General features: G+C 46.3%; 1 protein-coding gene across 4 annotated transcripts in view; it reads left to right on the top strand.

The window, feature by feature from the left end:
- ZDHHC14 (zinc finger DHHC-type palmitoyltransferase 14) overlaps positions 1-26,347 on the top strand; it is a 276,640-nt gene that overhangs the window by 191,129 nt on the left and 59,164 nt on the right. For all 4 annotated transcript variants that reach the window (XM_067701681.1, XM_067701679.1, XM_067701683.1 and 1 more), the window contains exon 3: positions 16,735-16,893. In XM_067701681.1, the coding sequence (XP_067557782.1) occupies positions 16,735-16,893 (159 nt within the window). The remainder of the gene's footprint in view (positions 1-16,734; positions 16,894-26,347) is intronic.

The following is a 26,347-nucleotide window of genomic DNA, read 5'->3' as shown; positions in this document are numbered from 1 at the left end:
AGCAACTAGGCCCGTGAGCCACAACTACTGAGCCTGCGCGTCTGGAGCCTGTGCTCCGCAACAAGAGAGGCCACGATAGTGAGTGGCTCGCGCACCGCGATGAAGAGTGGCCCCCGCTTGCCACAACTAGAGAAAGCCCTCGCACAGAAACGAAGACCCAACACAGCCAAAAATAAATAAATAAATAACTAAATTCAAAATAGTAAGAGGATGGAAGAAACCCAATCTGAAAGGCAATTGAACTAGGACCCACTTCACGGAGTTTCAGCGAGCAAAATTTAAACCTTACTTGAAAAATAAATATGAAGATGCTCATTGTAGAGTTATTTATACCAGTGTAAAGAATTAGGAACACCTTAAATGTACAATAGTAGCAAAATGGATAAATGAGTTATTGTAATGTTTCTATGATGACTTTTATGAAGTCATTAAAACATTGATTTCAAAAATATATAATGACTTATGAAAATGATCTTGATACAATGTCAAATTAAAATATGCCAAATATAAAATTGTATGTCCCCTGTAATGTTAATATGTACATACGCATAGCAAAATGACTGGAAAGGTATGTAAACATATCTGCAGTTCTGCAGTTGGATTGACCACACATTTTTAATTAAGTTTTCATTTTTTTCTTCATGTATTTCTGATATTCCAAATTCTCTATGATGAGCATATATTACTTTTATAATCAGAAAAAAAAGTAAATGTCATTTCATAAACTCTAGTCGGTGTTCTTGCAACATTTACTAAGACTAGTTGAACAAACATTTACTAAGACTAGTTGCCTGACCTTGGCAAATCACGGATCTTCTGTTGGGGCTTCATTTCCTCATCCGGGAACGAGACCCAGTGGCCTTGCCTGACCACAGAAGCATTATGAGGAAAGGATGCGTTAACCTGAGAGCCTGTGAGAACAGCCAGCTGCTTATACAAGCACAACATGCAGCTTTGTGTTGGATATTGCGTCTCATTGCAAATCCGCTAGAACATAAGAAGTGAGAAACTGAACAAGGCTACAATGACACGTTTAGAATCAAAACCCATGAGAAACTAAAGCTGAAAAATGGCCGGCACTTGAATGCACACAGCAGGAAGACATTCGGGTGGGCCAGGTCCTCGGGGCCTTGGGTGTGTTAGCCGCCTGCTGTGAGGATGGTCCCTTATAGGAAAGGGCTTCGGAGTCCGTTCTGTCTTGCAGCTGCTCGTGAATTGATGTTTGCTCTGCTTCTCACAACAACATGCCTGTGCCTACGAGAAGCGTGGCACAGATGGAAGGGGGGTGGGCGGGGGAGGCATGCCCTGGATGGATTGGGGGTGGCGGTGGCGGCAAGGAGAGAAAGTCCTGAAGGCTTTACTACCCGAGTTTTCATCGGTACCTGCTGAGCCAGGACGTGGCTGGGCTAAGGGTTTAGATTAGAATCCCCACAGAGGTTTTACAATTTGACATGCTATTTCTTTATTCTGTCTTCCTTTTTGATAATAAAATGTATTTGTACACATGTGAACACCTTCCCCTGGACATCCTGACTCACCAGTTGGGTTGCCCACAAGGCAGATGAATGTCTTAAAGTCTCAGATGTGAGACCCACTATCCTACACTAGGGAAACTCTAGGGGACACAGATGACCGAGCAGCTACCCTCGGTTTATAATCTAGGGGACATAAACCATACACATGCGCCTGGCACAGTGTAGGTGCTCTTACACACAGCTCTCGGACTGTTGAGTTGGACATAAAAGCATAAACATAAATGCATAATGTAAATGCTTCAGGTATAGAGGTTCTTGGAATCTCTCTTAGCGCCTGAGGGTTTTGTGGGTTAAGTGAGAAAAACCTGGGTGCTTATAATTTACCAAACAAAATAGTCTCAGTTCCTCAGCTCAGAGGACTTTTCGCTGGGAAGGGATAGAAGGTTCAGTTTGAAGGGGTCCAAAAGAGGTGTGTAGGCCCTCAGATGACGCACCTGCAGACTGAATCATGCGGCGGAGCACACCAAAGAGCGTGCGGATCCACCACTGATACTGAGACCTGAGGTCTGGGCAGCGAGGGAAGGAAACGGGGTCCAGGCTCCCCTCACCCTGAGAGCTGTGAGAAGGGCCAGCACAGCTCCCAGGCCCGACCCCTAACTGCCCGGCCAGCAGCTCTTCCAGGGAGAGGCCCGCCTTCGCCCACGCTGCGCTGGCCCCCACTTTTCTGTTAGGGGCCTGAGGGGTGGGGGTCCAGCAGCAGCTGCTACTAAGGCTCTCCGTGCAGTGTCTCTAGAGAGATGTGGGCGGGGGGCTCCCCTGAGAGGGTCCGTGGAAGCTGTTCTGCTCATACACAGCAGGAGAGGAGTCTCTGAGCTGCTGTCTGCCTCTGCGAGGTCTGCTGAGCGCCGGGTCAGTCACCTAAGCTGCTCGTTGAAATGCAGATGGACAGGGCTCATCCTGAACCCAAGGATCAGAGCATCTAGGAGACTATGGCCTGGGGGTCTGCTTCTAGCACATTCCCCATGTGAGCCTTTTACACAGTAATACTGGAGATTCACTGCCTTTCATCGACGCACATGGAGCATCTTACACGTGTGAGGCTCAGACAGCTCTGGGGATTTGATGCCCCCTCAGAGGATGGAGGTCATATCAGCTAGGATGCCATCAAGTGAGAACCCCATCCATTGTCTCCTGCCCCCTCCCACCTCCTCATACACACCACACCCCTCAAGTCAGGATAAAGACTGAGCTCCCCTCAGGAGCTCCTCTATTCCTGGCAGGTGGCTGCCCAGGAGGTGAAAGAGAATGAGGCAGGCAGGCAGACGCCTGGACCACTACATGGTCTCAGGACCCACTAGTTCTACAAAGACCACTGAGTGTCTCCCAGGTGTCAAAGTGCTGGGCCAGACCCTGGGATTGCTAGGAGAATAGCGCAGAGTCCTTGCCCTGACTACCAGCCAGGAGTCTAGAGGGGAAGGCAGAGAGCTGACCCAGGCCTGGATGGAGGAACCCCTGCCCCCCAAGGAACAACATGGCAGCATCTGGGAGTACTTCCTGGGAATACCCTCCCTCAGCTCAGCCTGGGCTGGGAAAGAACCGGCCTCATCCCTGACTCCAAACTGGAAGAGGAGCCAGGGCAGGTCTGGGTGACATGAGATCACCCATGAGTGGCGGGTTCTTGCATTGCCCTGCTCTGACCATGTGGGTGGGCGTGTCTCCGCCCCCCAGCAGAATTTCTTCTGTGTAAAGGGAGAGCATGTGCTCTTGCCTTATGTCCAGTTCCTGGTTCTTGAGAGACGCTTATAAGACAGACACCCAGTAAGGAATTGCCCAGGCCAGGCAGCTCTATTTATTAACACTGTACGTGTCCAGAACGAATTTGGCCATTTCTTTCCATTGGATGCAAAAAAAGATGGGAGTGTGGGTTGGACCTGCCTTCAGCCAGCAGGGACAGCCTGGCTGGCCTGTCCAGAACTGAGTGCTGAGGAGGAGCAGAGGCTCAGCCCGATGCTTCTGTGGCCCAGATGCCAGGGAGGGCAGCAGATGGGGGGGTTGTCCACCACCGGTCACCCACTCTGTTTCAAAAACAAGCAGCTGAGGGCCTCTGAAAGCCCAGCTTTTCTAGAAGCCTGAATAAAAGTGAAACACAAGGTACTCTGGTTGGCTAAGGGGCTTCAGGCATCCAGTGACCCCTGAGGGGCCCTTCTGAGCAGCTCTGTCCAGCGGAGAAGTCGTTAGTGTGCAGGTCAGCTCAAGGCCACTGAACAGAAAAGCCCGCTGTGCTTCTCTCTGAGACTATCAGGGCCCTTGCAGGGATGAAACTGGGCTGGAACCTCGAAGAATTTCTCAGTCATATTTTTTTCTAATTGACAAAAGAATTGAGAAACTGCTACCCCGCTGACCAGATAATTTAAAAAATAAAAATCAAACATCACATTCTTGACAGTTAAAACTGTTCTTTTGCGGTGGTCTCAGCTGGCCTCTGCTGACTGTCGGCTGATGGGGGCTGGGCTTCCCTTGGATAATCAGAGGCAAAAGGCATAGAGTCAGATTCTAACTCACTCTTCATGCCAACCAAGCTTGGGACCTGAGCGAGTCACTTGATTTGCTAGAAGGGAGAAAAAAAACATAGCCACGTTCAGAGGTATTGCTATGTCTGTGGCTGGAGAGAGAACTTTAAGAATTGTCTTTTATATTATGCGTATGTATTTTTCAAAATATATACAAGCTGGTGACCATTACGTGCTAATCTTTAAAACTGGATGCTCAGTTTCCTTCTCATCCAATCCAATCCAACAGACGTTGAGTAAGCTGTTGACTTTCGCTGCAAGTCACGTTGTAAGCACTGGAGAGAACACACAGAAAAATGACAGTGTTTGTTTTCTTTTTGTCAAAATCTAGACTATGCTGCCGTTGATCACAAGGTGCTTGCTCATAGCTAATTTGCCTGAATTCTGTTCCACTCTTACACGTTTTTATTTCACGGTATTTACAGTCCTTTATTAAAGTACCGTTGAGCACCAGTAAGGGCAAAATCACTACTGCCAATCTTAGGGGCAAGTGTAGCTCTTCTTGCCTGACTTGCCGTGGGCTTGGCCTTTTTTCAGACCTGGCTCTGGAGAACTCATAGGTATGGGCCTTTGAGGGCTGCTCTGGGCTCATCAAGGCCAAGCAGAAGCAAGATGCTGGCGCTCTGTGGGCGAGCTCTTCGTGCTCCTCCTACTAGTAAAGGGATCACATCATGTCCTCAAGGATGCAACCCAGAGTAAGAGTATTTGAATAATTTCATTCTAATTGCTGTAAGTGGAAAGGTGTTGAATTGAGGTTATTGGTTTCATGGTGGGCTAGATTCAGGTTAACGAGCATTTATTAAGTGCTTACCTACAGTGCGCCTTCAACCCATTTACCACCCGCTTGTGGGACTAAAGCAGAAATACAGAAAATGAGTTCATGGAGAACACAGGCAAGTTATTCAGTGTTATTCAAACACAGTCACATGCATGTTGAAAAGCACAAAGCAAAGTGGAATCAGAAAGTTGGGGGACAACTCTGAGCCCTACACCTCAAAACAGTTAGGAACCTCACTGGTCATCTCTCCAGCTCCATTATACAGATCTGGGTAACCTAGGGAAGTTAAGCCACTTGGTGATGGCAGGGCGTGGACAATATAACTTGGTCTCCTGACTCCCAGGAAAAAGCACTTTTCCCCTTGCTTCCTCAGGGCGCAAATCTGGACGATTATTTTGGCAGATGAAAGAATGCAATGCCCAGTAGCATGAAAAGCACTTTTCCTAGAGATCAATGTTATGCTGAGATAATCTGTGCTGATTGAGCTAATTTTGTGACTTGGCCCCACATAGCACTCTGTGCTGCCAGAGGACCAGGGGGAGAATTAAAATTCTAAGAGCTGCAAGTGGCCCCTGATGAGTCAAATAACCTCATTCTCATAGAGTTTCAGGAATGAAAAAAATCTAAAACATGTCTTACAACCCGTCTTTAGGAGAGGTAGAAAGGACATCTTTTAAAAATTATTGATGAAACCTATGAATTCATAACTTTTTCAAAGCAGTAACATCATAATTCCATCAACATCTCAGTTTATGAAACGTAGTGAGCCAAAGCCATCTCAACCCCTTTACAAATGTTTTATGCCTCTTTCCAAACTGTTTTAAAAGTAACATTTTTGTTCTTTACAAAGTGATATATGTTGATTGCAGAAACTTTGAAAAGCATAAAAAGAAAAATTGATTTTTTGTTTTTTGGTGCTGCATTGGGTCTTCGTTGCTGTGCGCGGGCTTTCTCTAGTTGTGGCGAGCGGGGGCTACTCTTCGTTGCGGTGCGCGGGCTTCTCATTAAGGTGGCTTCTCTTGTTGCAGAGCACGGGCTCTAGGCACGCGGGCTTCAGTAGTTGTGGCTCGTGGGCTCAGTAGTTGTGGCTTGCGGGCTCTACAGTGCAGGCTCAGTAGTAGTGGCACACAGGCTTAGTTGCTCTGCGGCATGTGGGATCTTCCTGGACCAGGGCTCGAATCCGTGTCACCTGCATTGGCAGGCGGATTCTTAACCACTGCGGCACCAGGGAAGTCCGAAAAATAGATTTTAATTTATTGAATGTATTTCATTAATCCTACCAATCAGGTATATCCATGGCTAAGATTTGATGATCCTTCTAGTATTGTTTCTCTGCGTATTATATTTTTACACAAACGTGGGCTCACATTGTGCATTACTATTTTGAAACAGTTTTTCTTCTCCCTCTTAATATGGTACGAACCATTTGACCCCATCTATAACAGGTGTATGGTAGTCCGTTATATGATCCTTTGTCATAATTCTTTTAACCAATGCCCTCTATTGACATTTAAGTTGTTCTCAGTTTTTAATAATAAAAAACAGTGTTGCAATCAACATGCATGAAAATTTCCTTAGGTCAAATGCCTAAGAGTGCTGGGTCAAAGGATATGTATGCTGTTAAGGTTTTGAGATATATAGACAAACTGTTCCTCAAAAGGTTGTATTAATTTATATTCTCACCAAAAGTACATGAGATGCCTATTCTCCCTACTCTCACCAATGCTAAATGTTATCATTTAAAACTAACCTTTGACTTCATTTGTTTGAAACTGGGGGGAGCAAATCACAAACTTCTTAAATATATTTACTGACATATTTCCTTCTATGTGTGTGTTGCCTGTTCATCTTTTTTGCCCATTTTCTTATTGCAGTATGTCTTTTTCCTAATCACTTGTAAGAGCTCTTTAAAGATATTACCCTTTGTTATATGTGACACAAATATGTTTCTACTTTATTGTTTGCATTTTATGGAATTTTTTGACATACACGTTTAAAAATTTTCCCTATTCAGAACTATCCATCTTTTCTTTATGTATGCTGCCTTGTCATATATTTAGAAAAGTCTTCCTCAACCCCCAAATCTTAAAGTTTATGTATATTTTTCTAGTTCTTGTACCTTTTTATTTTTTACATTTAAATCTTTGGTATAAGATTTGAGGTATGGCTCCAACTTTAGATTTTTTCCCCCTAAAAGATTAACTGTTTATCCTAATTCCATTTATTGGATAATCCAAGCTTCCCCTACTGATTTGAAATTCCATATTTATCAAATACGGAATCATAGAATTTGCATTTATTTGGGATTGTTCTATTTTGTTTCAATGTTTCATTTCCCCCCCCCAGGACAATTATTTCCCCTCATTATTTTACTTTTGCAAATATTGTCACCTGTGTATTCTTCCAGATGAAGCGTAGAATCATTTTTTTCCACGTTGTCAAAATTTCCCCAAATCATATTGGGACTTTGATTAGCAGTGTAATAGATACATAAAGTCATCTAGGAAGAACTGATGTGTTTAAAATACAGGATCTTCTGCTCTAGGATAGAGAATGTCTCTCCATGTTTTTCAAAATCCCCTTAAATTCTCTATATTGTTTTATAGTTGTCTTCATATGAGACCTACCTACCTTTTTTTTTGTTAATTCCTAGAATTTTGTGATTATTTTTTCTGTTGTAAATGGGATTTTACCCCCTTATAGTTTCCAAATGGTTACTGCCAATATATATTTTAAAACTTCTGAAATTTATAGACAGATAGATAGATTTATAATAGCCAACTTACTCAAGATTCTCATTCATTTTAACCAGTCTATGTTGACTAAAGAGAGAAAAGTATAGGATCATAATAGATGGGCATTTTTTTTCATTATAGTGTAGTTATAAATAGTATCCACTTGTTCTACACTGGCACCCTTAATTTTCTTTTCCTCAGTGCTAAAGATAAAATCTTACAACATCTTACACAGAATGAGCTATAAGCCAGTCCTTGCATTCAGGGCCTGGCTACTGCCCTCGTATTAATGCCACTCAAATTTCAATAAAAGCCCATCAGATTTTCCTGGTGATGAAGGTGAAGCACCGCCCTGCCCTCGCATGATTTCTAGTGCCCAGTTTTTACCTTTGTTCTCGTCTCCTTGTCTTACAATGTTGCAAACACTGACAACCCAAATTGATCTCTATCCTTGTACAATACGTAGTAGCTTCTGACACTGCAGGAACTGTGCCCCGTGGAACAGAAACACACACAAATGTTTCTCGCTCTGGCCTTCAGTAGAAGAATTGATTTTCATTTATGCAGCACAGCAGTTTTTTGTGTGTGTGTTCAGAGAACTCGGACCAAATTTGAGGGAAATTAAAACTTTGCAAGGACAAAGCCACCTTTATTTTGTTTATGTTTAAGGACAAGGCTTTGGCATTCATGTGGAAAAAAAACATCGTGGCAAAAAATAAGGTAGCCATTAATTTTCATTTTTCTTTGAGCATGTTTCGGATTAACTCAGTTAAACTAAAAAGGTCATAGCTACTAAGCACTCTCTTTTTCTTCTGCCTTTAATTGCATTAATGAATTATATATATATATATGCAGATAGATAGATGATAGATAGATAGATAGATAGATAGATAGATAGATAGATAGATAGATAGATTTTGCCCTATAGGATCTGGACAGGCCTCCCAAAAAGAAATTTTGATAATTATCAACATCATAGCATTTGACAGTTCAAGGTGTTTCCATGAACTACAATGCCCTTGAACTACAGGTAAATTATCATATTTTAAATGTGGAGAAACTGAGGCCTATTTTCTCCACTGGATCAAAAAAACATCACTCTCTTCATCAGTGCCATTCGATGTTCCTTTTTTCTGGAATGTAGGCTTGCAGAATTATTTTATTTATTTTTGTTTGTTTTGTCTGCACCACATGGCACGTGGGATCTTAATTTCCTGACCAGGGATCAAACCTGTGTCCCCTGCGTTGGAAGCATGGAGTCTTAACCACTGGACCACCAGGGAAGTCGCCAGAATTATTTTGAAGAATATTGGATTTCTAGTCATGGAATTATTTTTGCAACAGTATGAAGGTTGATGTTTACCACTCCGTAGTCACAGTTAAAATTCATCCTCGTAGCCATCTCCTTAACTGTAGGAGAACACACAAAGGAGGATGAAATCTCCCCTTTAATGAAACTTAATTTAATTGTCCTTTCTTACCTGAACTTGGCTTCCACTCCAGACCGTAGCTATTGTCTGTCATGGTATTTTTCTCTCTGTGCCACCTGGAACCACAGCACAAATAGGTTGAGAATCACTGCCCTAGGTGATCTTGATCATCAGCCAAGTTTAAGATCTATTATTAAAAATGATTTGTTTTGGGCTTCCCTGGTGGCGCAGTGGTTGAGAGTCCGCCTGCCGATGCAGGGGACACGGGTTCGTGCCCCGGTCCAGGAAGATCCCACACGCTGCGGAGCGGCTGGGCCCGTGAGCCATGGCCGCTGAGCCTGCGCGTCCGGAGCCTGTGCTCCGCAACGGGAGAGGCCACAACAGTGAGAGGGCTGCGTACCGCAAAAAAAAAAAAAAAAAAAAGATCCTTATTTTTAAGGAGCTGGCTCATGCACTGGTGGGGGTGGCAAGTTTGAAATTTGTTGGGTAAGCTGGAAAGTCAGGCAAGAGTTGATGTTGCAGTCTTGAGTCACAGTTACTCAGGGCAGCAGACTGGACACCCAGGCGGGGTTTCTTAGATTGCAGTCTGGAGGAGAATTTCTTCTACTTCGGGGAACCTCAGTCTTTGTTTTAAGGCGTGCAACAGATTGGCTGAGGCCCTCCCATGTTAAGGAGGGTCATCTGCTTTACTCAAAGTCTGCTGATTTCAATGCTAATCTCACCTAAACATACCTTCGAAGCGACAGCTAGACTGGTGTTTGACTAACATCTGGGCACAGAGGTTAGCCAAGTTGACATGAAACTAATGATCAAGCTTCCTTTTGCACTTAGACTGAAGGCCAACCTCCCAAACCTGACTCCAGGGCTCTGAGCGCTCTAGCCCCTGCCCTCCTCCTCCCTGCCTGTCTCCCGTTCACTCTGTATCCTGGTCACACTGGCCTCCCGTCGGTCCTGGATGTGCCAGCTGCCTGCCGTCCCGAGAGCAGTACACAAGTTGCTCCCTCTGCCTGAGATGCCCTGCTTCCCACTCCTGGCGTGCGTGCACACTCACACACACACAAGCAGGAGCTCCCACGCACGTTGCCTAGGGAAGCCCTACTCAGTCGTCCTTCAGATTCAGAAGAGGCAGCCTCCCCTGCTCTCTGACTCGCAACAACACTGTGCGTCATGATGACGTAGTTGTACTATTATTTCACTCGTGTCTGTCTCCGCCACTAGACTGTAAATCGTTGAAGGCAGGGGCCAGGTCTCCTCGAAGGTCTGTGTTGCTCACCAGGGTGCCTCCAACTCTCATAGGTGTTGAGAGAGTGAACGAACGATTTGGAATAGTACCTGGGCCTTGAATGTGGTCTGTCGTCCAGTCCTCGTAGGACTCGTCCCAGCAACGTACGGCCTGCCCTCGCCTGTGGCTCCCCCCACGTCAGCTTCCCTTGCTGTGGCCTTGCAGATGCTCTCTGCTCCACCTTGGGATGAGCTCCCCTAAGCAGAGGAGACCCCCTGTCTACCCACCTCGTGGCTCAGGCTTGAAACTCTGCCTGCCTGAGCCTCACCTGAGGCGTCAGCTTCAGTCCTTGAAGATAAGCACTGAAGACAAAGTGACTGGGCAAAGCTTTTAACTGGAGGGGACTGTCCCCCCCTCCATGAGCCCTCATCTGCATTTTTGTATGTAAGCATTTGTGGAGGCAAAGCTACTGCCACCCAATATATTCGTGAGAAAATACTCACATTTTTACTGTCTTGAGTGGAAATAACCCGTATCTGTAGACCAGAATTTGCTGTACCTTTTCCCGCAAACACTTAAAATAATAGAAGTTGACTTGTCTGACATTTAGTCATTGTTAATATTTTCCTATAAACTTGGAAGTTTACGAACTGTAAGCTAAGAGATTGTCTTAAATGGCTCTAAAAATAACCATCTTCCTTTGCGATAGATCAACCGTTCCAAGGTTGGGTAGTTTGTGTCCCAGATGCCTCAGAGCATCAGTGAAATGAACCTTATGAAAATTTCAGATTCGTTGGATCCAACAGCTGTCCTCCGGCACATGCAATCCATATAGTCATGAAGGCTTGGGTATAAAGCAAATCACACTTTTCCTGTGACTTCTATCCTAATGCAGAGGTGCTTTATCTTCATTCCGGCTAAATGCCTATTAGTAGAGTTTCCTCCCGTTCTGGCAGGTGTGCCGTCAGCTGGTGAATGGTCTGTGAAACACCAGTGCACCAGGGAATGACACTGTTCTGCATCCTTCTGATAAAGGAAAAGAATCTTAATCTACATCTTTTGTAAATTGGGATTTTTTTTTTCCCTTTGCCTTTGAAAAAAGCAGACTTCCATTACCTTATATGGTGAATTTCAGCAGTTGTTAAAGTTCATCAATTTTGTCCCTGAATTTGGGGCAGGATTAAATCAGGGGCGGACAAATGAGTCTCTCAGAATGTTAGCACTCTGTGATTCCTCCCAAGAAAAGGTGACTTGTGTGTTGGAGAGTGGCTCTGGAATGTGCATACGTTAACGAACAACTTACCTGAGACTCTGACAAGCCCAGGATCTCTCTTTGAGTGAAAAACTTAGTGAGCGGGCAGTTTTGTGTCCCTGAACTTGCACGGAACAGCTGCCCTTCCCCTCTCCCCAGCTCTCCTAATTCTTTGCCCGTAGGCTGACTGTGAGGTTAATATTGGACGGAGATTCTGTGACTGTTTCTGCCCCTGTGCTAACAACTCCAGCAATTTGGAGGCGGCGAGGTGGAGAGACTTTATGAAGAAGAAGGTCACTTCAACCTTTTTTCTTTCAAAACGTTAGTGTATAAAAGTGTCCTTGAAAAATACTGACTCATGTAAGCTTGCAGAACTGTTAAGAGGTTTTCCTCCCCCAATTCTAGTGTTCTTCATCCATTAGCTATTGCAGACTCTGATTATTCTTTTTCAGCAGCTGTATTTGAAACCACAAAGGGCAGCCCTAAGAAGCAGAGACACCATTGTTGCCAACAACAAAAGCCAAAACCCAAACCACAGAGTAATTGAGGATTAGGATGGGAACACCACCTTCTGGGCCCCGGGACGCAGGCCACGGGCGCTTGTCACCCTCGGGGATGAGAAGCCTTTCACGACCGGCCATTGGTGCCAGTCTGAATATCGAAGAGGCATTTCTTTTGTCCTCAGGTGTGGGTGTGAAGCCTTGGGTTTCAAGGCTCCATTGCCATCTGCCCTGGATGCGGGCATTCCAGAAAGCCTTTGGTCTGGGGCGACTGTTGAACATATTTTATGAAAGAAACGACAATTTGGGGGTACCTTGAGGTAGGCAGCTACCCATATTGCCTGGCCCTCCCAGGTGGCACTGACTAGCTTTGCGAGATGGGCCTTTGGACCAGCAAAGGCTGTAAAGAGGACACGTAAAGAGGAGCTTCAGAAGGACCTTGCGAGAGGTGTTCCTGGGGAAGGGCGAGTCTCCGGGCTGTGCGACTCTGACCGGTGGGCGTGGAGAAGCAGGGACACCGGTCCTGCGCTTCCCAGCATCATTCCTCCCTACCTGCCAGAACTGGCCTCCGGTGGGCGTGGAGAAGCAGGGACACCGGTCCTGCGCTTCCCAGCATCATTCCTCCCTACCTGCTAGAACTGGCCTCCGGTGGGCGTGGAGAAGCAGGGACACCGGTCCTGCGCCTCCCAGCATCATTCCTCCCTACCTGCCAGAACTGGCCTCCGGTGGGCGTGGAGAAGCAGGGACACCGGTCCTGTGCTTCCCAGCATCATTCCTCCCTACCTGCCAGAACTGGCTTCCATTCAGCAAGCAGTTCCTGGGGACCTACTGTGTGTAGGCCCTCTGCAGGACAGGGGAAACATGAAAGCACTAGGGCGTGGTCCCTGCCCTGGCGCCGCGGCATTTGGGGGAAGACACGGAGATAAATCCTTGTGGGCACCACGCCGGCAGAGGACCCAGGTTGTCCCTTGGGCCTGTGAACCCCACCAGCAGAGGACAAGTCTGTTTAGTTCCTGTTACATCCGCAGCTGCCAGCACAGGGCTGGCACCTACGAGCCCAGCACAGATCTATTGACTAGATACACGCACGAGCTAGGTGCAGCGAGAGCCCAAGAGAGGAAGGAAGTGACACAGCTTTCAAGGCATTTCCATAGGAGAAGCTTGAACCGGACCTTCTAGGTTGAGTATCTGGAGGGCAGGGAGGCCCGGGCGGAGAAGAGATGCCTGGAAGCGTGAACAGCGATGCCTGCTCCGGGGCCGCAAGGAGGCCACTGCCTCGGGCTCAGGCCGGGTAAGATTGCGGGCACACGGACGACCTGGGGCACCGCACCAGAGGCCAGGGTTTCTCCTTCGCCAGACTTGCACTTAGGAAGCAGGCTCTGAAGGCCAGGAGGAGAGCAGACCAGGTGTGTCAGGGGACCCAGGGCTCATCAAACAGCCCGGCAGGACCCCTTGCTGACCACTCCCCACGCGACATCTCTGTTCATTTCTGGGTCCTCCACCTCCTCACAGTATTTTGCATAAAGTAAATAATGCATAAATACCGGTTGATTTTTTTTTTCCCTTAGTTCTGTGGTCCTTCAGTCCCTTCAGGGCCTAGGTGGGCCCTGATTCCAGGTCCTCTGATTCTTCCATTCTTTTACATAAAGAGCTCTCCAAATATTCAGTCAAAAAGTTTTTGGTTTGGGTTTAATTCTTAAGCTTCAGGGTACCATGTCTGTTGAATTCCAGCTTCAGCTCAAATTTTTATCAATGATTTCATCTTTCAAAAATGTACTTTAGAACTATAAGATCACTAGAGTTGGTCTTAAGGAGTGCGGGTAAATACTTTTTAAAGTCATTGTTACTCAGAACTAGGCTTTTTTTAGGAGTCGCTCTAGTGGATAAGTTTGTCATTCCTGCTTCTTAAAATATTTTTCTTGACAAGTCATTTTTTAAACTCTTCTGGTTAAAGTAACACAACTATTATTGATTGGGTTATTGTTCTTTTTAAACCTCTATCTGACTTTCTAGTTTTCCTACGCGTGTTTTCAAGAGCTAAATAGATGCAGTGGGTTTCACAGCTGACATAAGGCTAGCGAGGCACCGAGTCATAGTTAATTTAGGCCTCGGCGGCATCCAGTTGGCACTGGAAGAGCTGCGACCTTATCTTTGATGTGTTCAAAGCCAGTTATTTTTACCCTGATGCTTCAGGAAGTGCGCAGCCACTCCGTCTCTTTGTTTTCTTATCACAGAATCAGTTGAGAGGCTGCCCTCTTTCCCGTGTATGTGCTTTGGGAGCTGGCCCCTCTCCAGATGCCTGCTGAACTTAGCACTGTTTAATAGGGCAGCCACTTGGGGTGCCAGGCAGGTGGGGGACATGCCAAGAGAGGGTGTCCTGCTTGGCCAGAGTCCTTGGGAAGGTGCCACAGCTGTTTAATTACTCAGGTGGAATGACTGTCCTCAGCGGAGATGCAGAGCAGAAGGGCTGCTCGTTACTCTCCGTGTCCCCGCTCCGTACTGCCTTCTCTCCCTCAGGTGTTCCTGAACTCTGACCTCTCCTTCTACAACCTCCTTGTGGAACTTTAATTTTCCATGAAGAGTAGATGGCTTGGAACCACTCAAAATGTTTGCCCTACCCACGGGGTTGGTATCTTCACACATATCAAAGCCTTAGGCTAAGGGGCTGTGGGCAGATTTCAGGCCTCAGAGAGCCTCTTAAAGAACATTGGGGGGCTTCCCTGGTGGCGCAGTGGTTGAGAGTCCGCCTGCCGATGCAGGAGACGCGGGTTCGTGCCCCGGTCCGGGAGGATCCCACGTGCCGCGGAGCGGCTGGGCCCATGAGCCATGGCCGCTGAGCCTGCGCGTCCGGAGCCTGCGCTCCGCAACGGGAGAGGCCACAACAGTGAGAGGCCCGCATACCGCAAAAAAAAAGAACATTGGGGTAAAGGGGGCACTCCCTGAAATCATGGCTTGTGAGCTGTGAATTCTGTGAGTGAGCGCAGTCCTGGGGGGACAGAGGCTGCAGCTCTGCAGATTCCATCGGCTGTCCCTGATCACCAGGTTCTCCACGTGGAAATGCTTGGGTGGCTGGCTGTGATTTGTGAAGCGGCCCCTTCCTGTGTGCAGAGTTTCTCCAGGTTTCTGTGTTCTCTAAGTTTAGCTCTCTGTCATACCTGTGAGTGTGTCTGGGTACACAACAACGAGGAACGTGAGAGGAAGAGGTGCGTGTGACGTGTGATGGGCAGCGTTTACAGGCGTCCGGGAGCAGCGTTCTCAAACCTTAAGGTGCACGACGCCCCCTGGAGTGGAGGGGGCTGGTGGTCTCTGTAGATGCAGATTCCCATTCGGGAGCTCTGGGGCGGGACTGAGAGAGAACGTGCTTCTCTGACAAGCTCTCAGATGCTGCATGGACCGCAGGGACAAGGCCCTGATTCCCATACCTGGGGAGCTTTTAAAACCTCTGATGCCGGGCTGCACCCCACCAATGAAATCAGAATATCTGCGAGCAGGACAGTAGCATCCGTAGTTTTGAAAGCTCTCCATGTAATCTCGCCCAGGTTGAGTTCGTGGCTGGGAGGGGGTGGGGAGAGCTGAGTGGAGGCTGGGACTCATTCCTGTCACTTTGGAAATTTACCGAAAGTATGTTGCAGCTGTTGCCATCTGACAGTGTATGAATTAAAACGAATTCAATGTTACCAGCGCTGTTTTAAAAGAACACCATGAAGTTTCCCAAGAGTTCCTCCAGCCGCCAGGCTCTGCTGCACCTGTGTTTATCAGCCGCAGAGTCCCAGCTGAAGCCCTCACAGATATTCTTGCTGTTCCCCATTTACCCGTGGCCTTCTGTTCCTGTGGCGCAGCTTGTGACCTCGATTCTTTGTGGCTGTGAGGGGTCTAGATGAGAAGAAATGTTTTATCTTCCTGTAGAGCAAGGGTCCTCAACCCTGCAGCACATTAGAATCACCCTGGGCGATTCTGATTTATCGGGTCTGGGGCAGGGTCCCTGCACTAGGGGAGTTTGAAAAGCTCCCTGGGTGATTCTAATGTGAACTCAGAGATGAGAGCCAGGTTATAAGATAAAATGAAACTTGAACAAAAAAAAGTACATATTTGTATTTTCTTCAACATTTAAAAAAACTGGTTCTAAAAATTAAAAATGCTGTTCAGACAATAAAATATAGGAATTGTTTTTTTAAATATACATGGAATGATTTATTTAAATATATATTTAAATCTGTATACCCCACCCCCCAACCCGATATCTGGTATTTTTGAGGAGGCCAAGGTGCAAAGTGGGGAGATTCTTGAGCCGGCGTCGGAGAAGCGAAATGTTCCTGATGTAAATATCACGCACTGTATTAATTAGGACAGCGCTAGCTGGCGTAGGATCCCCGTGCATGTGTGCACAGTCATTCAGGGGGCCACAGTGTATGTCTCCAGGGTGGCCTGCGGAAGCGGGGAGACAGTGGGTGGGGTTCAGGGGAGGCTCCCACCGGCTGGGCGGGGCCACGTGTACTTGCACCCCATTGGGCAGAACTCAGTCACGTGGCCACTGCAGCGTGTGTGGAATTGTCAGCTCAGCCCCAAGCCCTCGAGGAGCACGAAGGTTGCGGGACGGCCAGCCTTCGGTGTCCTACCGCATTTGTGTGTCTAGGGGTCAGGTGCCTCCCAGCAAGGCGCTGGCTGTGGGCCCTGCACTTGGAAATGCAGATTCCAGGCCTACTAGGTGCAGGAGCCTGCAGAGCTTAAGTGCTATGTTAAGCCCCTGTGCTCTTGTCTTCTTTTCTCCACAGATATCGCAAACGGCACCAGTTCAGGGGGGTACCGCCCACCTCCCAGAACCAAGGAAGTCATCATCAATGGCCAGACTGTGAAACTTAAATATTGTTTCACCTGCAAGATTTTCCGGCCCCCTCGTGCCTCTCATTGTAGCCTTTGCGATAACTGCGTAGGTGAGTAGAACCAGAAATTGCCTCTGTCCCACCTCTAATGTTTGTGCTAAAATGTCTGTAGCTGATGGAGTAGAGATTTCCTGTGAATGGACCTGTGCTAAAGAGAGTCGGCACGTGTGTCTCTTTAATCCTTCAGAACTAAACAGCTCGATAATAGTTAATATTTCAGCCGTATTGCCTCCTGCCCCTGATCCCGTTCACCAAGGCTAGCGTTGCCAAACCTTTTTTCTTTTTACATCCTGCAACACCACGAGGACAGCAGAGCGTCCTAGGCCTTCTCCTCCCGGGTACACAAGACCAGAGGGGGCGCTCTCTGTGCCTTGGAGCTGCCGGTCGGCAGACACTTGAAATAAAACCATTTCACCCCTAGATCCTCCATTGCCCAAGGAGCTGGCTGCAGGCATAGCCAGACTCTCCCAGCTCCTCAGAGGAGCATTGTGCTTGGGTAGCCGGAGGCATCTGAAGCCCAAGGAGAGGAAAAGGGGAGAGGCCAAGAGACTTCTGGGCCTACAGTTAGGATCGTAACAGGCTAGGAAACAGGCAAAGGGAACAGCGTGGAGCACAGAGGGCCTCAAATGTAAGACTTGGCCCTACTGTTAGGCTGCCACCACCCCAGCGCAGGATTTTTACAGCTGACGTGGGTGCCAACCCCTTGGAATTACTTGGGCAGCACTTCCTGTCACTTCAGACTGAGCGCTACTACCCACACCCGCAGACCATCTTCCCCCCTGGGATGGAGCTTCTCAGAGATGAGTTTGGCAAGGAGCTGGTGGAAGCCCCAAGTGACAGGAAGGATGGTGAGAAGTGGACTGAGGCTTTGCCACACGGGGGGAGACCCCCAGTTCTTCAGTCCCATAGCCTGCCTCTAAAAGGAATAACCAGGGATTTTCCTGGGCGAATAGACGTGGAAATCCTGTTAACCTCACACCTGAAAGGATAGAACGCCTCAGAACAAACCTTGTTTCCCTTAGTAACACATTATCAATTTCCAACCCTTTTCGAGCCTATTAGAATTTGTAGTCTCAATTCTTCTTCAGAAAAAAAAAAGTTATATAATGTTTCCTGCTGTGCAAAGCCATTTTCCTTTTATTTGTCTGAAATTTACTTTATCCTCACTTTAATAATCTACAGTTTGGTAGAAAGCCCATGTTTTCCCTCTCAGGCCTTTTTTTTGGTTTTATTCACTTGGAAAAATTACTTTTAGCCTTTGCCTCCGTAGCAAAACAGCATGGAATTTTGTTGTCTTTCCCAAGTAGTAAGAACCGGTTAAGAGCCTGGAATCTGGTACCCAGTGGCCTGGGTACGAATACTAGCTTCATGACTTAGACAAGCAACCTCAACTCTCTATGCCTTGGTTTTCTCATCTCTACAATGGTGTCAATAGGAGTGCCTACCTCATGGGATGGTTAACAGAGTAAATGAGTTAACACATGCAGAGCACTTAGACCAGTGCCTGGCTTTGGGCAAATGCTCTGTGATTGTTAGCTGCTCTTCTGTTATTACTACTGCTCCCTTGACATTTTTGATTGGCTTTCTCTGGCCCATTTCTTGATCTACTGTATCCCTTTACAGGTATGGTGACCAAACCTATACCTGGTCCTCTATGTGAGGACACACACCAGGGTTTCTACAAGGACACATGACAGCCTTTGTGTGATACCCTTCCTGATGACTTCAGCCCCAGTGGCCATCCCATGCCCTTCTCGAGCATACTTTTAAGCCAGAGCAGCACCGTGGCCTAAATGTCTTCAGGGGAATAATCTGTAGGGATTCAGAGAACCCTTTCTTGGGTTGTAATTTTGATATTATATGATGAAATATTATATGATGGAATATATATATATATTTCGTTCACATAAAAGCTTTTGCATGTCTTCTCCTGGAGGTCTAATGACTTGTTCCAGTTGGCATTTATAGGAAGGGAGTTGTTTCCTACAAACCTGAAGAGTTTACGGGGCATCTCCTTCTCTTTATCATTTATAAAAATGTTTACCCATTACTAGATACCTGACTGTCAGTTGGTCTCAATCTTCTGTCTTCTGTCTCTAGGCTAGATTCCTAATCATGATAAAACATTCCTCTCTATCTCACAGTATTTTAAAATTCTCTTCAGATCATACTGTAAAACACTTTCTGAAAGTTCATCTAATTCCCTCATGTGTCCCCTCCATCACCCATAGGTAAACATAGGTTTACATGTTCCTTAAAGAACCCTGATGAATTAGATGTAAAATCATCTTACCAGAATTATATATGTAGTTAATGGTGTACTTCTCCTATAGTATAACGGTATAAGATAGTACCCTTTCTTATAGAAACTACTAGCTGAGAAAATAAGAGCCATCAGTCTGTAATATCCAGGAGCCCTTCTGATAGGTTCTGAGCAACCTTTCTGACAAATCCAAGTCACATGCTAATCCAGAACTCCACAAGCAAGCATGGGGAGATGCAGAAAGCAAAGGGAAAGGAGAGGAAGCGGGGAGGTTGGGGTAGGCTCAGAGGAGGAGACTGGATGAAGAGCTCATTGACAACAGCTGCCTCCAAGCATCATTTGACGGCCCTAGCGCTGGAGGTTGGCAAACCCTGATCAGGGCCCCACTGTGTGGAGGACAGGTGAGATAAATAGCATACAGTTGATGTAAAATAAAGCTACTCACTGCACTCGGGGAACAATGACACAACGACTCAAAACTACATAGTTTTGGTTTTCCAGTTCATTAGACTACATTTGGACCTTTGGTGTGACCCATTAACTGACCAACGAATTGGACCTTGTGCATTTGGGAAAAGAGAGTGGAAAGCAAATGTCTCCAACTGAGAAGTATAATTGCAGAGTTTGCCACTATTTTATTTTTAGATAGAAAGCTTTTATTGAAAGAATTCTACTTTTTGCAGCCACGGGAAAAAAAGAATACAGTGATGTGCTGAAAGCCAGGGTCTACACATGTGGCTTCCCTTCCCTTGTAATGAATGGCTTTGGGTTGGTCCTTCCTAGGCACACAAATAAATGTCACTTTGCACTGGGAGGGGCGAGAGGAAAATGCAGCTTCCCAGGCAGTTCAGAAGCACATTTTTCTTTGTTAAGTAAGTTTGAAATGAGAGCAGAATGGTAGGGGCTGTGTAATTGGAGTTGAGGACTAAGGGAAAGGCTTTCTTGGGGAGCAAACTCTGTTGCTAACATAGAACAGGTTAGCAAAGCCAGGCGGTTGGGACATGGCTGTAGAGACAGACAGACCCAGAACTGAATCCTGGTACTGTCCTTGGATAATATTGGAACCTGGGCAGGTTATCTGACCACCCCCACAGGGTTTCCACATCTGTAAAATGGGGTGATCCTAGTACTGCCTCATAGGTTTCTTTTAAGGATGAAGTGAGATAGTGCCGAGCAAGCCCAGACCTGGCGCACCGAGGGCTCACAGAGGGCTCGCCAGTGATGTTATCGTGCGTAACAGGAGGAGAGCTGCCGAGCTGCTCCCAGGGAACTGCGTAGAGCAAACGTCGTCTTCACAGAATGATGGGAGTCCCCTTGTTTTCCTGTAATCTGGGAGGCTTTGGGTGATCTGCAGCTGCAGGAATGAATATATCCTCTCTCTCTCTTTGTCTCTTTGTCTTTTTTTTAATCTCTGTTTCTCTCTCATTGTCTCTCTGTGTTGCCATCAGATCGCTTCTGCAGATTGAAACAGAGTATTGGGGGTTGTTTGTTCTTCCAGGCAATTTTTTTTTTTTTACATCTTTATTGGAGTATAATTGGTTTACAATGGTGTGTTAGTTTCTGCTTTATAACAAAGTGAATCAGTTATACATATGTTCCCATATCTCTTCCCTCTTGTGTCTCCCTCCCTCCCACCCTCCCTATCCCACCCCTCCAGGCGGTCACAAAGCACCGAGCTGATCTCCCTGTGCTATGCGGCTGCTTCCCACTAGCTATCTGCCTTACGTTTGGTAGTGCATATATGTCCATGCCTGTCTCTCGCTTTGTCACAGCTTACCCTTCCCCCTCCCCATATCCTCAAGTCCATTCTCTAGTAGGTCTGTGTTTCCAGGCAATTTTTGACGTTATAAAATATTTTTACACAACTGACAGCTGGGGCCAAGGAGCCACCTCTGCTCGCTCAGACCCTTAGGATCCCTCAGGTCATTAAAGGAAGAGTAACAGAAGGAGCTGGAAAGCAAAACATACCCTTGTGAGGTCTTCTCAGACTCACTAAGTATGTTCCAGCCCCAGCTGAGCCCCTTCCACATCGCCCCAACCAGGGTGGACCCTTTCAGGGAAGTCTGTCCTTTGGGGGGCTCTGGCCCAGTGCCAGACAGCCAGCAGCTTTCCCTGGCATTGGGTATTTTTAACACAACCGAAACCCGTAATAAAATGCGATTTACTTGAAAGTAATTTATGCATGCACAGTGAACTAAACTAAGTTTGCTAAACACTAAAAAGGAGCACTGCAAGCGTTTGCAAGCCTGCTCTACGGGAGTCTGTCTGACTTGGACCAGCCCAGAGGCAGCAGCACCTGTGTCCCAGACCTGCTGCCTGGTCCATCTCTGCTTCCACCATGCCATGTCTGGAGGTGCTGTGAGGACAGAGAAGGTGGTGCACGAAGCCCTCGAGCTGTGTCAGCCGCTGCAGAGCTCTCGGCGGCACCAGCCTCCTCCCTCATCGGGGGCGGGCAGGGGGGGTGCCCTGGCCCCATTTTCACCTGTCCCCTTCTGTCATTTCTGACGTGGATGGCGCAGAGAACCTCCAGACACCCTCTGCAGGGACTCAGTGCCCACTTACTCTTGTTTTTGGGAGAACTTCATGGTTGTCTTCAAAAGCTCGCTCTCCCTCTCCTGGGCACTGTACTACGCTCTCCCTTCCAGCCCACAGTGTCTCCCCCCCCCCCCACCCATCCAGCTGCTTCCTCTGAGATATTGGTTTCTGAGCTGAGACTGCAGATGTCTTGTCTGTTGCGTACCCTCTGCTGAGCCCAGTTACTGCTTCACAGTTGTACTCAATATTAAGAGGTCTGAAATATCTGAGATTTAGAATCACAGCTGCCTTCTGGTGTGGGGTAGCACACTGGCATTTCTTTTAAACGATTTGGGTATGGTGAGAAGGGTATTAGTTTTACATAGGGAAGCATATCATTTGAAGGGAATGGAGCAAGCTGGCATTTATAGCCTCCCAGGGACCCCAAAAAACGAGGGATTTACTGTGCCCCTCCTAGTTTCCAGTATCCTTGCTTTTTACTGACATTTAATGAGCACCTATGTGTTAGGCACTGTGCTAGCATCTAGATGCATCAAAATAAAATACAGTCCCCAAGAATGATTCTTAAGAACAGACCAAAGAGAATTCAAGGCCAGAAAGCATTGTATTTATCATATTTCATGGATCAAAAAAAGAGTAATTTTATGTTAGTAAAGAGTACATTTAAAAATTCAGTCATCAACATATAGGCATCAAATAACATTGCATCAAAATGCATAAAGTAAAGATTGTTAGAAAACGCACGGATAATTTGGTATAACATAATGCTAGTGAGAAACAATAATATACCTCTGGTTTTGTTGGCTCAGGTAAACAAAATAAAAGTAAGAAAATAAAAGATAATGAATATATAATTAATAACTATATGCTGAACTTTGTTTCTGCAAAATATACTTACCTTTTTGAACTGATTGTGGAACACTAGCAAAATTAATCATACTGGCTGCACAGAAATTCCTAACTTCCTAAAAGCAGATATTACACAGACTGTGTCACCTAATGACATAACAATGAAACTAGAAATCAATCACAAAAATATAAATACACAAACCTAACCAATTTTAATGTTTTTTAAGAACCTTTTCATCAACTCTTGGGTGGCAGGGACTTCAAAATTGCACTTGTGGAATAGTTAGAAAATGACAATAAGAACAATGCAAAATAAAACTTCATGCCAGTCAGAATTCTAAATTCTAACCGCACAAAATAGTTAACCTAGGCAGAAAAGGAGTTATCTGGAAAACTATCAGGTAGCTCATAGAAAGGAAGGAGGAGGCTGCAGAACCAGGCTCGGCAGCCTGGAAGAGCCGGGGGAGGCTCCTGCAGTAGGATGTCCCAGGAGGCGCGAGCGCCACAGCAAGATGTTTGTGACACCACCCCTGAGTTCTGACTCTGCGGCTACCATCAGCTCGGAACTGTGACTCTGTCTGCAAGGACCATGGGCTCTGGATTCAGAGATCTGCGGGGTGGGAGCCCCTGGGCCTGTTTCATTTCCACACCCAAGCAGCCAGCGAGACGGGCCAGGGGAGGTAGCTGCCCCACTTTCAGCTTCTGTAACAGGGGTGGAGGGCGGGGCCTACCTCCCACCTATTTTGGGATTCTCCACAAACAGGAAGCTTACTTGGATGGTGGACGGCCAATGAAATTAGAAGTTTTCAGAAGTCTAGTACAAAAAACAAAACCGAATTTAGAAGCAACTAGAGGAACAGAGCAGCCATCTCAAGAAGATAGAAAAAAGAAGAGCAAAATAAACTTTAGAAAAACAGGAAGAAAACCATTAGTAACCTAGAAAACAGAAAGATAAATATGACACCAGATCTAATTCTTTGGCAAGTAAGCAACAAAAAGATAAACTTCTGGTGAGACCAAAGGAGAGAAAATAACAAAATGGAAATAACAGATTCAAGTGAGACATTCTCTCCACAAACTTATGTATAAATTTAATGCACTTTGAGGCAGGAGACAAGATTAAAAATGTACAGTTTGACTACCAATACCATTTTGGGAAAATTATTGGATTTTTGGAAACTGTTTACTGTTCATGTGAGGGCTGCCCCTAAGCTTTCCGTGGTGGCGCACAGGCTGGGTTCTTCTGCTCCTGAGGGCTTCCAGCCCCTTTGTGTTCATCTTTGCTTTAGTTTTTTTCTTAGTGTCTGGAGTTTTATCCTTTTTGGTTTAAGCAACAGGTCCTGTAACTAAAAAATATATCAAACAACCTAATTAATGCTTTTGGATTCAAGACGTTGATCATGTTTCCACCCTCTCCCATTCACTGACCTCTCTGGAGAGTTTCTGTTTGCCTTAGACCAGCAGTAATTGTGTCTCCACCTCCGACTTGAAATGAATAAATACAGACGTGGGATCTTTTAGCTGAAAACAAACTGGGAGGTTTTTCTTTCCACAGATAATCTATTGTAGTGCACCAAGGGTTTAATGAAACTTGCAAAATGACAGATAACTTCAAGGCATATTACTGTCATTGTCATGTAACTCACACTGTGCAAGATTGTGGAGAGAGCCGGAATTCATTTCACGTCTGTGCGGAAGACTGTTCATAAAAGGTTTTATTCATTGATATGAAGAAACTCAGAGCCAAATGTAGCAGCCTCTAAACAATGTAAAGACTTTGGGGCGTGTATTTTTGGCACTAACTTATTCCCGGTTTTCTTAGAAGCAACTCAAGTCCTTTTCATAAAGTGATGGGAGTTTTAATTAAGTCTCTCGTTATCAATGATTCGTTGTTATTAGCTCAAGTGACACATGGCAGAATTCCAAGTAACCTTCCTGACTCATTTGACCATAAAATGTCATTCTTTCCTGGAAGACTTTCATCTTCTCTTAATTCAAATTGAAACCTTTCCTGGTTGTCAGTACGTTCTTTTTTCTGTCTCTTCCTACCAGTTCACATTTCCTGGATTTCACTATTGGTTCCCGTCTCCTGGGAGCCAATAGTTCTTCTGTTGGTTCTTCTGTAACCTCTTCTTGGCCATCCCCCAGCTCTTCTCTTGGCCTCCGTCATCCTCCATGGATTCTTCATGCTGTAGCTGGAGACACCCTTTTGTTTCAGCCAGATAAGCTGGTCCCTTCTCTTTCTCAACATGTCCTCCCCACAATTTGAGCCCCTGTGTTCTGCCACCAAGAGTTTCTTCCAAAAAAATTAAAATCAAGAAAGTCTAGAGGTGCTTTTGAGGCAATAACCAAAATAAAATAAAATTCTACAAAGTCTCTCAACTTTCAGAAGAATTTCCTTCATAACATGTTTGTCATAGGTATAAGTACATGTAAGTAGATGTAAATTCCTCAAGATGGAGTACCCAGGCCTGGGAGTCTGCATTGTAGCAAAGTAAAAGGAGGTGGGGGTTATGCATGGTCAAGGTTGAGAGCCATGGGAACAGACTTTCTGTGACCCTCTCCGGGATCCATCACTGAGGTCAAGCCATCTGGGGGTGTTGGGGATTGCTCATCTCTCGTGGAGAGCAGCGGCCAGCAGGGAGGCCTCCTATGGGAGGTGGCCACTTGCAGAAGAGCACTACTATGGTGATTTGCACCCTTAAGAAATTAATATTAGTAAAAAAGCTACCATCTTTGGAGCCTGTTAGAAGCCATACATTGCAAGTTTCATTTTACAAATGGAAGTTCATCAGTATTAGTACTTCTTCTGTAACTCACCTTAGGGCCATAGTCCCTCTGGGTGTCTGAGGTGGACATTGACATGGCCTGACAACACGGGTGAAGTCCACCAAGCTGAGTGGCTGGGCCAGGGCCCAGCGGGGGGTGTTGAGAGTCAAGAGGAGGAATCAGGCCATATCTGTAGAAAGCTCTGTAAAGCAGGCGTTCACCACGCATCCAAAAGTATTTCTTCATTGGCTGGTATATGCAAGTAGAATGCAAAGAAGTGTTAAGATGGGCTTCCTGCCTTTGACAAGTTTTCTGCCGACTCATGAAAAGTGAACTAACATCATAAAGAAATATTTTAGGGAGTTCCCTCGTGGCCTAGTGGTTAGGATTCCAGGCTTTCACTGCCGTGGCCCAGTTTCAATCCCTGGTCGGGGAACGGAGCTCCCACAAGCCACACGGCTCAGCCAAAAAAAGAGAAAAGAAAAAACAAACTGTTTGACCAGGTTGTAGCACTCAGGATATCTAGTCTGATCTTAGGAGGGTCATCTTAGACCAACTCCCATGAAGAGGAGAAATGGGAGGAAAGGCTGGAAAAATTCAATAGCAGTCACACTGAAGCCCTCGGGTGCCTGTCGAGAAAGAGGAACTAGACTCAGCCACTAGTGCCTCATGCTCGAGCCGGAACCTGAGATGGTCTGATCTCACACATCAGTGTAAAGTGAATTGGTGAGATGTCTTAATTAGCTCTTGGCCAGTGATGCAGTATGACAGACACCCTCCAGAATCTCAGTGGCTTTGAACAAACAGCCTTTCTTTTTCTCATGGGCCTGTGGGTCTCCTGGGGCAGCTCTGGGTTTGGCTCCAGGCATTGCTCAGGTTCAGGCTTCTCAGATTTGATTCTGGGACCCCGGCGGAAGGGACAGCAACTGCCAGGCATGTTCTCCTCACTGGGGCCGGTGGGGGGCGGTCACTGGACCACATGATGGGGGCCAAAATATGCAGTGTCTCTTACAGCCTCTGCTTACAGCACATCTGCTTAGACTCCATGAGCCAACCAAGGCACATGACCGTGACCAGGACCTGTCAGTG

This window comes from Pseudorca crassidens, chromosome 13 (genome assembly GCF_039906515.1).
Source record: "Pseudorca crassidens isolate mPseCra1 chromosome 13, mPseCra1.hap1, whole genome shotgun sequence".
Lineage (NCBI taxonomy): Eukaryota > Metazoa > Chordata > Mammalia > Artiodactyla > Delphinidae > Pseudorca > Pseudorca crassidens.
This window is presented reverse-complemented; position numbering and strand designations above follow the sequence as displayed.